Raw genomic sequence first — 13,504 nt, forward strand, 5'->3', positions numbered from 1 at the left:
AAGGAGAATTACTCAAGACGATAACAGTTTCCATTTAATTAGTGTATGAGAGTAAGCAAAATGCTTAGCTTACCTGACTTCTCATTTGATCTGTGAAATAAATATTATCATCTCCATTTTATAGGTGAATAAATTGAGGCTCAGAACTTTTCTCTTATAATCACAATAGCAAGTTATCAGAGATAAGATTGGAATTCTGGTTTGCTTTACCTCAAGACAAGTGCTCTTTCTACTACACTGCAATGTATGTCCAGAATGAAAATCATTCTGGGTAAGGGAATCACCTTTTTTTCAGTATATTCAATGATTAACTACAGTCTTTTTCTTTTTTTAATTCTTACCTTCTTTGTTAGAATTGATATTAAGTATTGGTTCTGAGGCAGAAGAGTGGTCAGCGCTAGGCAATTGCAGTTAAGTGACTTGCCCAGGGTCATAAAGCTAGAAAGCATCTGAGGGCATATTTGAACCCAGGTCTTTTTGACTAGGTGTTTTATTCACTGTGTAACCCAGCTGCCTGGAGCTATAACCTGGTCTCTATCCATTGTGTACCCAGCTGTCCTGTAATTCACTATAGTTTGATTGCAGTGGACATTATTGCTATTTCTCTATTTGTCCTTTTCCCATAGCTATCTCTTAAAGAAACTATAAACATTTAGCAGTTTGGTGGTATGGTAGACAGAAATCCTGCCTCAGACCCTTAATAGCTATGTGACTCTGGACAAAGGTCACTTCACCTATCAGCCTCAGTTTTTTTTATCTTTAAAATGATAATGCAGGGGGCAGCTGGGTAGTTCAGTGGATTGAGAGCCAGGCCTAGAGACGGGAAGTCCTAGTTCAAATCCGGCCTCAGACACTTCCTAGCTGTGTGACCCTGGGCAAGTCACTTGACCCCCATTGCCTACCCTTACCACTCTTCCACCTATAAGTCAATACACAGAAGTTAAGGGTTTAAAAAATTAAAAAAACAAACAAACAAAAAAAATGATAATGCATCTCTTTCACTGGGTTGCTATGAGGATCAAATGAGATAACATATATAAAATGCTTTGCAAACCTAAAGTGCTTTATGTATCGACTATTATTATTATCATTATAATTACTATCATACTTGTCATATATCATAATATATTTGCCATAATTGTTATATATTACAATTATTTAAGTGACTATTATGCACCAGGGGCTTTGCTAGGCATTGGGCATACAAATACGAAGGATGAAACAATCTCTGCTTGCAAGGAAAACTCTCCTGGGAGAGATTAGACTTGCAACTTCATGGAATCACAGAATTTAAGAGCTGGAAGGGGTAGTTCAGCCTTTACTTGACTGAGAATGCTTTTTCTTAGTGTCTTTCAATTTCTTTTGGTTTCCCAAGGAAAGATATTTCCACTTCAAAAAATGAAGGACTTCGTTTAATTTATAGGGAATGGCCTTGGTGATGTCCAAGAATGTCCTTAAATATTGTGAATCTATGAAAGAAGTTTCAATCCCTCTGACTTTTCCCACAAACGCATAGAAACACAAATTGAGAAATACCATTTTTCTCATTAGTTATGTTTTTAAGCTTCAGAATCTTCCTTATTAGATTTTATTTCATAATGCAAAACTTTTTTGAGTTTTCCTGCTATTGAATCTATTTGATATTCTAAGGTCCTAATTACAGGAAGGCATGTAAGTTTGCAGATGGGTCCAATTTGAGACAAGCTGATGAATGTTGCTTTTACATATCTTGTTTCTGGTTCTGATTTTTTTTCTAAAACCCGCATTTCTCCTGTTTGCAGATATTTAGTAGTGATAGCCAGAAGAAAAAAGAGGTTGGGTTACTATGGTAACATTAAGTCATATTCTGCATTCTGGGTCAGTGAAAAGGGTGTGAGATTTACGGATATGAAGGCCTCCAATCCTCTTTTGCCTCCAGCATTTGCTATGTGAAAATGGATGGGTTTCCTTAGTTTCCTCATCTCTAAAATGGAAAAACACTCCTGTCTCAAAGCTGTTGGTGAAACTCAAATGGGATACTATGTTTAATATACTTGACAAATCGTGATGTGTTATATAAATATGATATTCTTTTTCTATTTAATTAGGATAATTTATTAAGCTCCTACTAAGTGAAAGACACTGTGTTTGATGAGTTCAGGAAAATGCCCAAAGCAAGAGGGAGACACAGAGATTTAAAAGACATGATAAAACCTGTGGCTCGAGAAGATCAGCCTTTGTAGAAGGTGAACTGGAGAAAGGAGAGACTGGAGGGAGGAAACACAATTAAAAGAGTATTATAATAATTCACGTGAGAGGTGATGAGGACCTCAACTAGGTTGGCAGCCCAGAGAATTTAGTGGGAAGTAGAGAAAGGCATTTTGAAAAATGTTATGGAGCTACCTAGCAATGTGCAGTTGGGGTAAGTAATTAGACCAAGTGGATCCAGGAAGGAAGGATAGAAGGAAGGAAGGAAGAATTAATTTATGATATGCCTACTACCTGCCAGACACTGTATTAAGTGCTTTCAAATATTATCTCATTTGATCCTAATAACAACCCTGGGAGGTAAGTGCTATTATCCTTATTTTTACAGATAAGGAAACTGATGTAGATAAAGGTTAAGTAACTTGCCCAGGGCCACAGAGTAAATGATTGAAGCAGGATTTGAACTTAGTTCTTTCTGACTCCAGACCCACTCCAGACCCATTATGCTACTTAGTAGCAAGAGGATGAAGACAAGGTCTATTTAAGCAGAAGAGTGGTAAAGGGTAGGTAATGGGGGTTAAGTGATTTGCCCTGGGTCACATAACTAGGAAATGTCTGAGGTCAGATTTGGATACACAACTTCCCATCTCTAGGCTTGGCTCTTTATCCACTGAACCACCTAGTGGCCCCCATGAGGTCTTGTTTCTATATTTGAGTATGATGTCCCAAGGAGATATCTAAATGGAGATGTCCAGCAAGTAGCTGTAACTTCAGTACTAGGGTTAAGGAGAGAGATCAAGCTTAACACATTGATGTGGATATTTTAATAATGATATAAAGGATAGAGGAAACAAGAGAGAGAGAGAGAGAGAGAGAGAGAGAGAGAGAGAGAGAGAGAAAGAGAGAGAGAGAGAGAGAGAGAGAGAGAGAGAGAGAGAGAGAGATCTTCTCCTGTAGGATTATAGACTTAGAACTGGAAGGGACTTTCAGATACACTCACGACTTGATCTTGATCTTGGTCCAGTCTGTCCTGAATGGCTTAATATTATAACTGTTAGACTGTTATTGTTTTGAAAGGTACTTTGAGATATTTGTGTATTCACGATGTTCACATAATATTAATGAATGGAAAAAGCACATGGGAAATAGAATGTTTTCCAGACCAGGAAATGTCATTCCCTGAGGATTATCAATGTAACATGAAGATAATGGTGCAGGCATTAAATAACAGAAGCATGTTATTTTTTCAAATTCCAATCTTCCTGCACAGGAGTTCTTATTACTACTAGCAGCCACTCAAATCCAAAATTCCTTTCCCAATCTTATTTAACAGTTCTGGTTTCTTCCTCCCCCCACCCACTGTTAAAAGTGTGTGCTTTTGAACTCTGCACAAATAAATGAGCTGAAACAAATAAAACTCAGTCCACTTGAGACTTCCAAGACATCTGGTAGAGTTATTTTTTTTTTGAGTAATTAGACCAAGTAGTGGTACAATTCCCTAAAGTGGACTCCCCTCCTGCCTGATATCCAGTTATTTCTGCAATCATCAGCTTGCAATAAACTCATGTATTTCTCTAACATGCAACCAAAACGGCACCAAATCACAAGTTTTATAAGCATGACAAGTATCTACTGCAATCTGATTTTATAAGTTTAAATCTGTCCCACATGTATATGTGCGAGGCGTTTTTAGGAGAGCTTTTCTCAGTTCCCCTGGAATCTCCTCTTCTCGGGTTGAACCCCCTAGACTTTATCTTTATGCAGTTAGCATAATCCAGCATCTGAGAACTAAATCACCCTTAGGTACATGCCACTGCTTGTCTTTGGCTAATCCAAAGTTTTGAACCCATCTGAATGAATTGATTTTCAAATTTAGGGAAAAAAAATGAGCCAACTGGGATTTGTTGTGAGCAAAGTATGTCCAGAAGCACTCCTCTGATCTTTGTCATAATTCATCTGGGGAAGAGTTTATCGACTATGTCCAGAAATTCAGCGTGATAAAACCATAGGCCTGGGAGGAATTCTTGCTAATTCATTTAGTCAATCACCTTGCCTGTAGGCATGATCACATTTAAGCCATTGCAGGAAAGTATCTCTCAAATTCAAATGAACTCCAGAAGGTTATTCTACAGCTTCCCTGGATCATCCATGATGAAGTATTATGAAATTTAATCACTGTGGGGAAAGTTTTCCTTATCTACAATTTATATACAATTAAATCTCCAGGGCTGTGAGGAAAGTCCCTCTTAGCTACTTCTACACCTGAAGAATTTGTTTTACAGTGATTAGATTAAGGGCAACACAACCTAGTCAAGGGATCTCAGTCAGCACATGAACAAAAACAGGGTTTAAGGGCCTCCAGCCACAGAAGTGTGTATGGTTTGGGTTTTTACTTCTAAGCTTCCTGTATAATGGTTCTTATTGTGAACAACCACACACTACAACGGATTCCTTCCCTCTTCTTATCTGGTTTTTCCATTTACTGTTAAAACCAAAGTGACCAAAATACTTTGAGGGAGTTGCTGCTGCTACCCGGACTCAAAATTGTCCCCATCCCCCTGGTTACTCCAACTGCCCAAGCGTCTGGAGTCTTTTATTTAGTCTATCTTCTTAGTTCTGGTCTGGGAGGTAGGTGGCACCATGTCTGGAGTCAGCAAATCCTGCCTCAGCCAAGTACTATCTGTGTGACCCTGGGCAAGTCACTTATAATCCCTGCTTGCCTCATTTTTCTTACCTGCAAAAATAGGAAAATCATAGCACCTACATCCCAGGGTTGTTGTGAGACTCAAAGGAGATAATAATTGCAAAGCAGTTAGCATGATACCTGGCACCTAGTAAGCATTGTAAAATGTTAGCAATGAGTACCTTCAGGTAATGAATGGGCAACTGAGTTTTCATGGGGCTTTCAACCCAGGCCAGAGAAATGTTAAAGATCAGTTATAATGAAGAATTATGGAATTAAATCTTTACGTTGTTTTAACACAAAAGTCTAGATTAGTATTTTGACAATATATGTATAATCAGCAACTTTTGCATTTGGTTTAATATCATCTTTGAAATCCCTGGTTATCATCATAGTAGCTCACATTTACAAAATACTCCTCGTGACAGTCTTGTAAAGCAGCTATTAGAAGTACTCTTCTCTCTATTTTGCAGATGAGGAAACTGCCCTGAATTTGTGACAGAGTTGTGATTTGAACTCGAGTCTCTGGATTTCAAAACCATTCTTTTTTCCTGCACACCATCCTGCCTGTCCTTCTTCAGATTGGTACCAACTGCTTGATCAAAGTGAGATTCAAGAACATCTGTAACTGGAACTTTTTTCTATGTCAATCCCAATGATATGATAGTATTATATATATTATTATATATTATATATATGATAGTATTATATATATTATTATATATAGGAATGATAGTATTCCTCTTATTTGGGATGGATCTCCATCAGTAGAAAAGATTCCATACCAAGGAATTCTTCAATTCAATTCAAAAATAATTTTGAAATCAGAATAGGAACAAAGCTAAAAACCAAGTTTGGATTTTCTTTGGTTCTCTAGACCAGAAATCAGGTGATGATCCATCATTTCATTGTAACTCTACAGCATATCACTACCCAAAACTGGATTTTTATCACCATGCTATTGTTCAACAGTTTAGGGAGCAATGTGATACCTAGTAAGGAAGTGATGTTCAGTTTGGCATCTCACACTTACCAGAAGTTTCATCTACTCTCTCATCCACGATATGGTCCTTCTGATGAACCCATTCACTGTTGCACTTGAAGTAGATCTGTGTGGCAGGGCTGGCTTTACAGTACAGATTCACAGGCTTGTTTTTCACGATGTAAGCTTCTTCAGGCTCAATCAGGAAATGTGGTAGAGGCTCAGGGGGGTCAGATGGAAAAGTTTCTGGTAACTCATGGAAAAAATCATCATCTACGAGAAGAAAAAAGTTAAAAATAGGTGAGTCAGAACCTAATGGTTGTCTTCCAGTTGGTGTTAATATTTAAAAAATGTTATTTCAAGACTAAAAGAAATAGGATACCATTAAAAGAAAATGGCAAGATTTAGATCAATTGTCAAAGGATATGAACAGGTAGATCACAAAGGAAGAAAGCCAAGCTTTCAGCAACAACCTCACACTCATCATGCTGGCAAAGATAAGGAAGGAGGTAAATTACAAATATCAGAGGGGCTATGGGAAAACAGGTACATTAGTGTGCCTAAACAGGTACAGTTTTGAATTAGTCCCCAAATGCTGAAAAGCAACTTGGAACTATGACCCCAAAATTACTGAGCCGTGAATACACTTTGACCTAGTTATATCATGACTAGGCTGATACCTCAACGAGATTAAAGAAAGAGAAAAAAGGATCTCTCTATACAAAAATATTTATAGTAGTTATTTTTGCGGTGGCACTAAGAGGGTGTCCTCATTTTGGGGAATGACTAAACAAATTGTAGTATGTTTGAGCAGTGGGTTATTATTGTGTCATAAGAAATGACAAAATGGACAGTTTCAGAGGAAACTACAAAGATCTGATGCAAAAAAAAAAGCAGAACAGAAAAGAGAATTACTTCTATAGTGACAAAAATATTATAGAGAAACACAACTTTGAAAGGTTTTAGAACTTTGATAAGTCCAAAAGAATGGAGATGAAATATTCCACAAACCTCCAGACAGAGCCGATGAACTTCTAATGCAGAGGAAACTGTACATTTTTAGGCAAGGCAACATGGAAATGGGCTTTATAGACTGCATTTTTATGGTGTTTTGATTTTATTTTTTCCCTTTTTTCTTTGTTACTGTTACTAGAATTATTCAAATGAGGGGGCTTATGAGTAGGGGAGAATTATAAATGCATGTAAATTTTATTTTTGACAAAAATAAACAAAGATTTAATTCATAATAGAAAAGACCACGGATAATAAACTCATGCATATATATCTGATACTGGGCAGGGAATTATTGAATCAGATCTGAAATTCATTCTTCAGATTCATATTGAGATTTATTACTTCTTTTTAAAACTACCTTCTGTCTTAAAAACGATACTAAGCATTGGTTCCAAGGTAGAGTGGCAAAGGCTAGGCAACTGGGGTTAGAGTGACTTGCCCCGGGTCACACCTAGGAAGTGTCTGCAATCTTGCTTGAATCCAGGACTTCCCATTTCCATGCCTGGCTCTCCTTCCAGAGTTACCTAGCTGCCCCAAGATCCAGTGTGAGAGAGGTAGCATGGTTCAGAGCAGTGGGGTCAAACTCAACTGCAAACAGATCTCCATGGAGTACGCTTTGACTTGAAGAACGACAATACTTACATTGTATTATATTTTTATTGATTTTTCTTAAACATTTCCTAATTACATTTTAATTCTGGTTCCCTGCCAAGCTTTGTAGAGTATCTGGGGGGCCCCTGTGTTTGACATTTCTGACAATATGGATTCCCTGGGTTCAGGTTTGCCTCTGATACATAATGACCCTGTGGCTGTGGGTAAGTGACTTATCCTCTCAAAACTCCAGGCAACTCGTTAACACCATAAGCCGCCTAGGAATTTTTTGGGAAGAGGGAGTTTTCTCACTGGGGGTTCTGGACTAAGATCAGGCCTATTCCTCCTCCCACTAACCCTCCCCCAAAAGACAATATTTAGCTATGGAAAATTTCTGCATTAAATTAAAAACTAGATTATAATTACAATTTGAACTACCATTAAGTGTGTGATTCTATTTATGAGAAACATCCACACAACTTAGTTATGTCAAATCTCCCTTTAAAGGGAGCAAAGGACCTCTCCAATTTATTCTATGGATTAATAAAGCAGACTAATTTGTGCTAAGTAGATTAACTTGTAAGACAAAGTCATGGGACAAAGTTATCATTTAGCTTTCATAAACAGAATATCGATTTACTTGAGGCTAAAAAACTTAAGTACAAATAATGGAATATGAAGTGTCTCATTACAATGTCATTGGACTTTGGAGCTCTTTCTGGTCGATTCTAGTGACTCATGTAGCTGTTGATGTCTCTGGAGATGTACATTGGTGAGTTGGACTTGTCTCCACAGAGCGACCTGCCCTGAGTGACTGCTTTCATGGATGTTGCTGAACAGTTGTTTGACAATCATGCTTTGTGATTTCTATCTGTCTGTCCTGGAAGGGGGAAAAGTGGCTTCCCTTACACTACAAACAAATTGCCTGTTGAAAGCAAACATGAAGAACACAAAACATCCTAAAGTGAATTCTTGACACATGAATTTAAATGTCATTTCAGCAAGCAATGATGGTTATTTTTCTTCCTTAATTTGCTACGCTTCTGTCAGGGCATCATTTCCGCCTCTTCAAATGGTGAGTGCTAAGACCAAAAGCTGTCAGTTTGCTAAAAAATAACCTGGGCTTATTTCTGGTAACAAGACAAAGTCATCCTAAATTATTACATTCTGCTCACAATGGGAAAAAAGATGAGGGGCAGTAACTATTGACAAATCTATCACTGAGAATATAGCATCTTGAAGTCCTTATCTGGCATCCTGTATTTTCCTTTCGAAATATATATATATATCTACATATGTATATTATTATATGCAATGATAGACGTAATGATCAATAAAGCACTAAAAATATCAGACAAAGTAATAGATAGAAATACTTGTCTTTTAGAGGACTGAGTTCTGATACTCTGTATTTACTCCATATATTTTCCCTTTGTGGGTACCCCTGTACATGATTAACATTCATGGCGTATGAGAAGACTTTCAGTAAAATAGTGGACAAGAAAAGACATTAGTGGATAAGAGACAGGAAAGTACATACCAGTGCAGCTTAGCCAATTGGTCAACTAGATCTAAGTATTAGACTTGTATAGGTATATGCCACTTCATTTTTGGTGACTAAAAACACATGCAGTTCTGCTGAAGAACAGAAATTCTGAAATACCTAGAAACTATTTCTTTCTCCAATTTTTATACTGATGAAAGAGTTTGCTATATTTTACTAACATTTTGAAGTCTTAAGAGAGAACTGAAAAGAAAAAGAAAAGAAAAATAATTTTTTACTTGAAGTTGTCAATTTTTAGTCTGCTTTAATGAAAATAACCATTTCTAACATTAAAAATTTTAATATCAAAATGTTATTTTCAGATAATTTTCATGAAATGTATTCTGATGAAAAAAGACTGCCTTTTTAGAAACATGTCTAATTCATAAACACTTAAAACTGCATTGTTACTTCTTAAATGTTCTTAATGTATATTTGTTAGATATTGAAAGAATGAATTGTCTCTAAATGTTTCATTTCTTTATGTTAATATAGACTATTATCTCATTGTTATGTCTTTAGCTATAGGATATTATCAGTATGTGTTTATATGAGTCCAGAGAACATATAATTGGTCTAGGGAACATAAACTCTGAAAAGGAGGCGGACTAAAGGGACAGATCACAGATGGACAGCACCCTGGTGCCCATGGAATGCAGAAAGGCCAAGAGGAAGACCTCTAGTGACCTGAAGAGTTCATGTATTGAGGATTTCTGGGAAAGTATAGAAACAGAATTATGCCCGGTAAGAAGAATCTCCCTTGACAGATGACAATCTATAATACTGGAAAAGAGTATTCAATGTAAATGAAATCATAGATCAATGAATTAATGAATATAATATAATTAGGTTTTTTCAACTCAAATTTATAAATATGGATCCAGAATTCTAATTTTAAACTCAGGTAGAAAACTATGAAGGAAAGAGTGTCATAATAGCAATAATTTATGTAGTGATTTAAGATTTGCAGAGCATTTTAAAACATTAACTTATTTTATCCTCATAACAACCCTGGGATGTTATTGGGACATTTTACAGATGAAGAAACTTGAACCCAGAAAGGATAAATGATTTGGCCAAGATCACACAGCTAATAAGTGTCTGAGACAGGATTTGAATTAAATGATTTGGAGAGAGTCAGCTAATAAAGGTCTGAGGCAGGACTTGAACTGAGATCTTCCTGTCACTAGGTCCTGTGCTCCATCCACTGTCACTTAACTCCCTAGAGATACCACTTATGGCCCATAGATTGCTCATTGCCATGATACCCTTTCCTCATGTTTTGTAGGCAAGTTGTGTCCTGTCATCCTGATTTCATTCAAGGGTGAGCAGGACACCACACCTCATAAGGGCAGGAAAGTCAGCATAGTTATAACTACATCCCCAAATAAGTACATGCTAGAAGAGCAGGTTGGCACTCTACTTAGGAAAGGTTTCAATTCTCTTCTAAAAAGATATGTCCTCTCTCAGCTTTAATAATCAAGATATAGTAACTTAAAGTTCCAACATAGCATTCCTACTGATATAATTTCTATGTTCACAATTAAAAAAAAACTATTTTCAACGAAGGAAATAAAACAGTTATTTCAAGAACCCTGGAATTCCATGGTTATTTTAGGATGATTTAAAATAATAAAGTAATTGCCTACCAAATTCATCACATTCCCTAGTTAGCATTTCTAGCCCACACCTTTTCCATGTCTCTACTCTTGAACATTCTCCTTACTTGAAAAGGGAATGATGAAATTACAATAGTGGTATGATCACTGTTTTTGCTTTCAGGTAATTAACTTAGTCATGGCAAGCATTTCTTTTGAGATATTTATCTTAGTGGATGGCTAAAGCTTTCCTTCAGCTTACACACAAACCACATGTATTCAACAAAATAGGGCAATAATGATACCTGATAGATAGAATAATCTAATTAATTATTGATGTTATATCACACACTGATTGCCAATTTTCAAAGAGGCAATACAATAGCATTATGCAGCATGAGAACTATATTATACAAAAGGCAATCTTTGATGATTTGAGCAGAATTTTAGAATCTTGTGATGTCGCATTGCGATATTTTTTGCAATTTTCTTTTCAATTATCATTTTTATATAGGCAAGTACTAATGAGTATAGAATACTGGTTAATATAATGAGATAAGGTAGATTTAATTTTATTTAGCCTCATTGATCTGAGGCTATCACTGCTGCAAACCATTTTGTGCTTTTATTTGACTTACTTTGCCAAGTAACAAATTTGAGACTCAATTTTTTCTCATCTGTAAAATGGGATGCTATTTGTATGATGTTAGAATTGTGGATTATTCAGAACTGGAAGGCATCTTCAGAGTCATTCTGAGTTGTGAAGAAATCCCTTCTTAAATCTTAAGGTCCTATATCAATTTATTATTGTTATATAAGTACCAATATGAGGTTAACTATTTTGCAAAAGATTCTTACTTCAAAAACTTTTGGTTTGAAATAAATCAGATTTTGATTAGTCATATAAGAAAACATATGTGAATATATAAGTATGGCTAAGCAACATTGTATGAGAATTATTTGGAAGATCTGGATTAGAACAAGCATCATTGTTTTCCTATTGAATGATTCCTCATTCACACGCCATTGTTCTGATACCCAATTAGTAAAAAAAAAAAACCTGTATCATGGACAAATGAACAATTTTAGGTCGCCGGGGACTCTTCAATCCTCAGAAACAGAGGAAAACAAACAAAAAAGAGTACATTCTGAAAAACTACCAATTGACCTTCCAATGGTAGGCACCTTTATGACTTGGCGTTGGGCTGAAACTAATAATACCCAAAGTGAGGGACGAGTTAATGAACAATAAAGGGATTAGTTCTCAGCTTCCACTGAGGTTATACTGCAAAACACTAAGCAAGAAAGCACTCTCTGATTTTTTTCAGTAGCTACATCAGTATGTCACATCCACTCCCCACTTTCTCATTCAATAAAACTATTGGAAGCATTCCTTTGTGGGCTTCATAATAGAAACTCAGTTTGTGAACAACAGCCTCAAACTGTGAGCTTATTTCTGGTAACATGACAAAGTCATCCTAAATTATTACATTGTGTATAAATGTAGAACCCAGCTGCTGTCATTGATGGCTTTATACTATCTGGACAAAGGACCTGATTAATGAAACTCTGAAACGGGCTTTGCACATATAATTTATTCAAATTAGGGAAGCAACTTTGCCCAAGTCATTTTTGCACCATATATTTAATTCAGAATTTATTTAGAGATAATTGTCTGTGGATTTGGATGTAATACTGAACTCTTCTTGTACCCCTCTGAACTTACCCCTTTGCTTTTCTCACCTTACTCGAAAAGCAAAAGGTGACATTAACATAGTGTTATGATATTCGTTTTGATATTCGATGAAGCTCTTGGTTCTAGGCAGCATTTTCTTAGAGTTTTATATATCTGTATATGTATACAGATATCATTTCTTTCTCTTTCTCTCTCTCTGTCTTCAGGGAAACTTTATAACCTTCTATATGGGAAGAGAGATCTGTAGAGAGGATCTTTTTTTTTTTTTTTTTAAATATATTCCCATTCTAATTCTCAACAGGAAAATACTATGCTCTGAACATCAATCTCTGAAGCTTGACATTGCTAGTTTTATTGTCTTATAGCAGGCTTTAATTTTCATCAACTTAATACATGACTCTATATTTCTGAATCACAACACTTAAACTATGATAGCTCGTATCATAAAATATAGAACTATTATCTCTTTGTCTGAGACCTGAAACATATACTTCAAAAATGGAACTTGCTTCCAGATGATATCAGAGCAATTTAAGAATTACTGTAAAGCTAATTTTATCTGCGTTTGGCTCTTTACTCATCTGTCAGGGAGATAACTCAACAAAAGCAATAAAAATTAACTATTTGTATGAGACCTTGGCTTCTTTTTAATATTTTGATTAAATTGAATTCTGAAAGGGTGAATATTGGTCCTTGCTGTATGGAACATATAATAGTGTGTTCTTTAGTAAGGTAAATGCTTTGTTCATAGGAGCTAGAAATTATCAAGCATCATAAAAAAATACACTAAATCTGTAAGAATTTTTCCTTTATTTGAAAAGGAATCACTGTCCTGATTACAACGGTCGGCAACCTTTTTGGCCGTGAGAGCCATAAATGCCTGTGGAAGGAGGAGGATGGAGGCAGAAGGTGCTGGAATATGGGGCGGGGGGCTGAAGGGCCCCCTGGGGCACATCCTAGGGCTCTGCCCCGACTGGCCGGTCGGGAGGTGGAGCCAGATTGAGAGCCATACATTGCTGACTCCTGACATATAGGATTGAAGGCAGTAGCATAAATAGTAGATAATCTTTTATTTTAAATATATTTACTAAAGATATGTTAAGGGTGGGTAGCATCATGTAGTAGACAAATAGAAAGCTTGGAATGTAGCAGGACCTGGGTTCAAGTTCTGCAACTAACACATACTGGCTATGATCCTTATTCAAACATT

At 36.2% G+C, this 13,504-nt stretch overlaps 1 protein-coding gene across 1 annotated transcript in view; it reads right to left on the bottom strand.

Moving 5' to 3' along the window:
• Window positions 1–13,504, bottom strand: part of UNC5C (unc-5 netrin receptor C) — a 399,382-nt gene that overhangs the window by 164,292 nt on the left and 221,586 nt on the right. Inside the window, exon 2 of the mRNA XM_044680230.1 lies at window positions 5,904–6,125. Coding sequence (XP_044536165.1) covers window positions 5,904–6,125 — 222 coding nt within the window. The remainder of the gene's footprint in view (window positions 1–5,903; window positions 6,126–13,504) is intronic.

This window comes from Gracilinanus agilis, chromosome 6, assembly GCF_016433145.1.
Source record: "Gracilinanus agilis isolate LMUSP501 chromosome 6, AgileGrace, whole genome shotgun sequence".
NCBI classification, from domain to species: Eukaryota; Metazoa; Chordata; class Mammalia; order Didelphimorphia; family Didelphidae; genus Gracilinanus; species Gracilinanus agilis.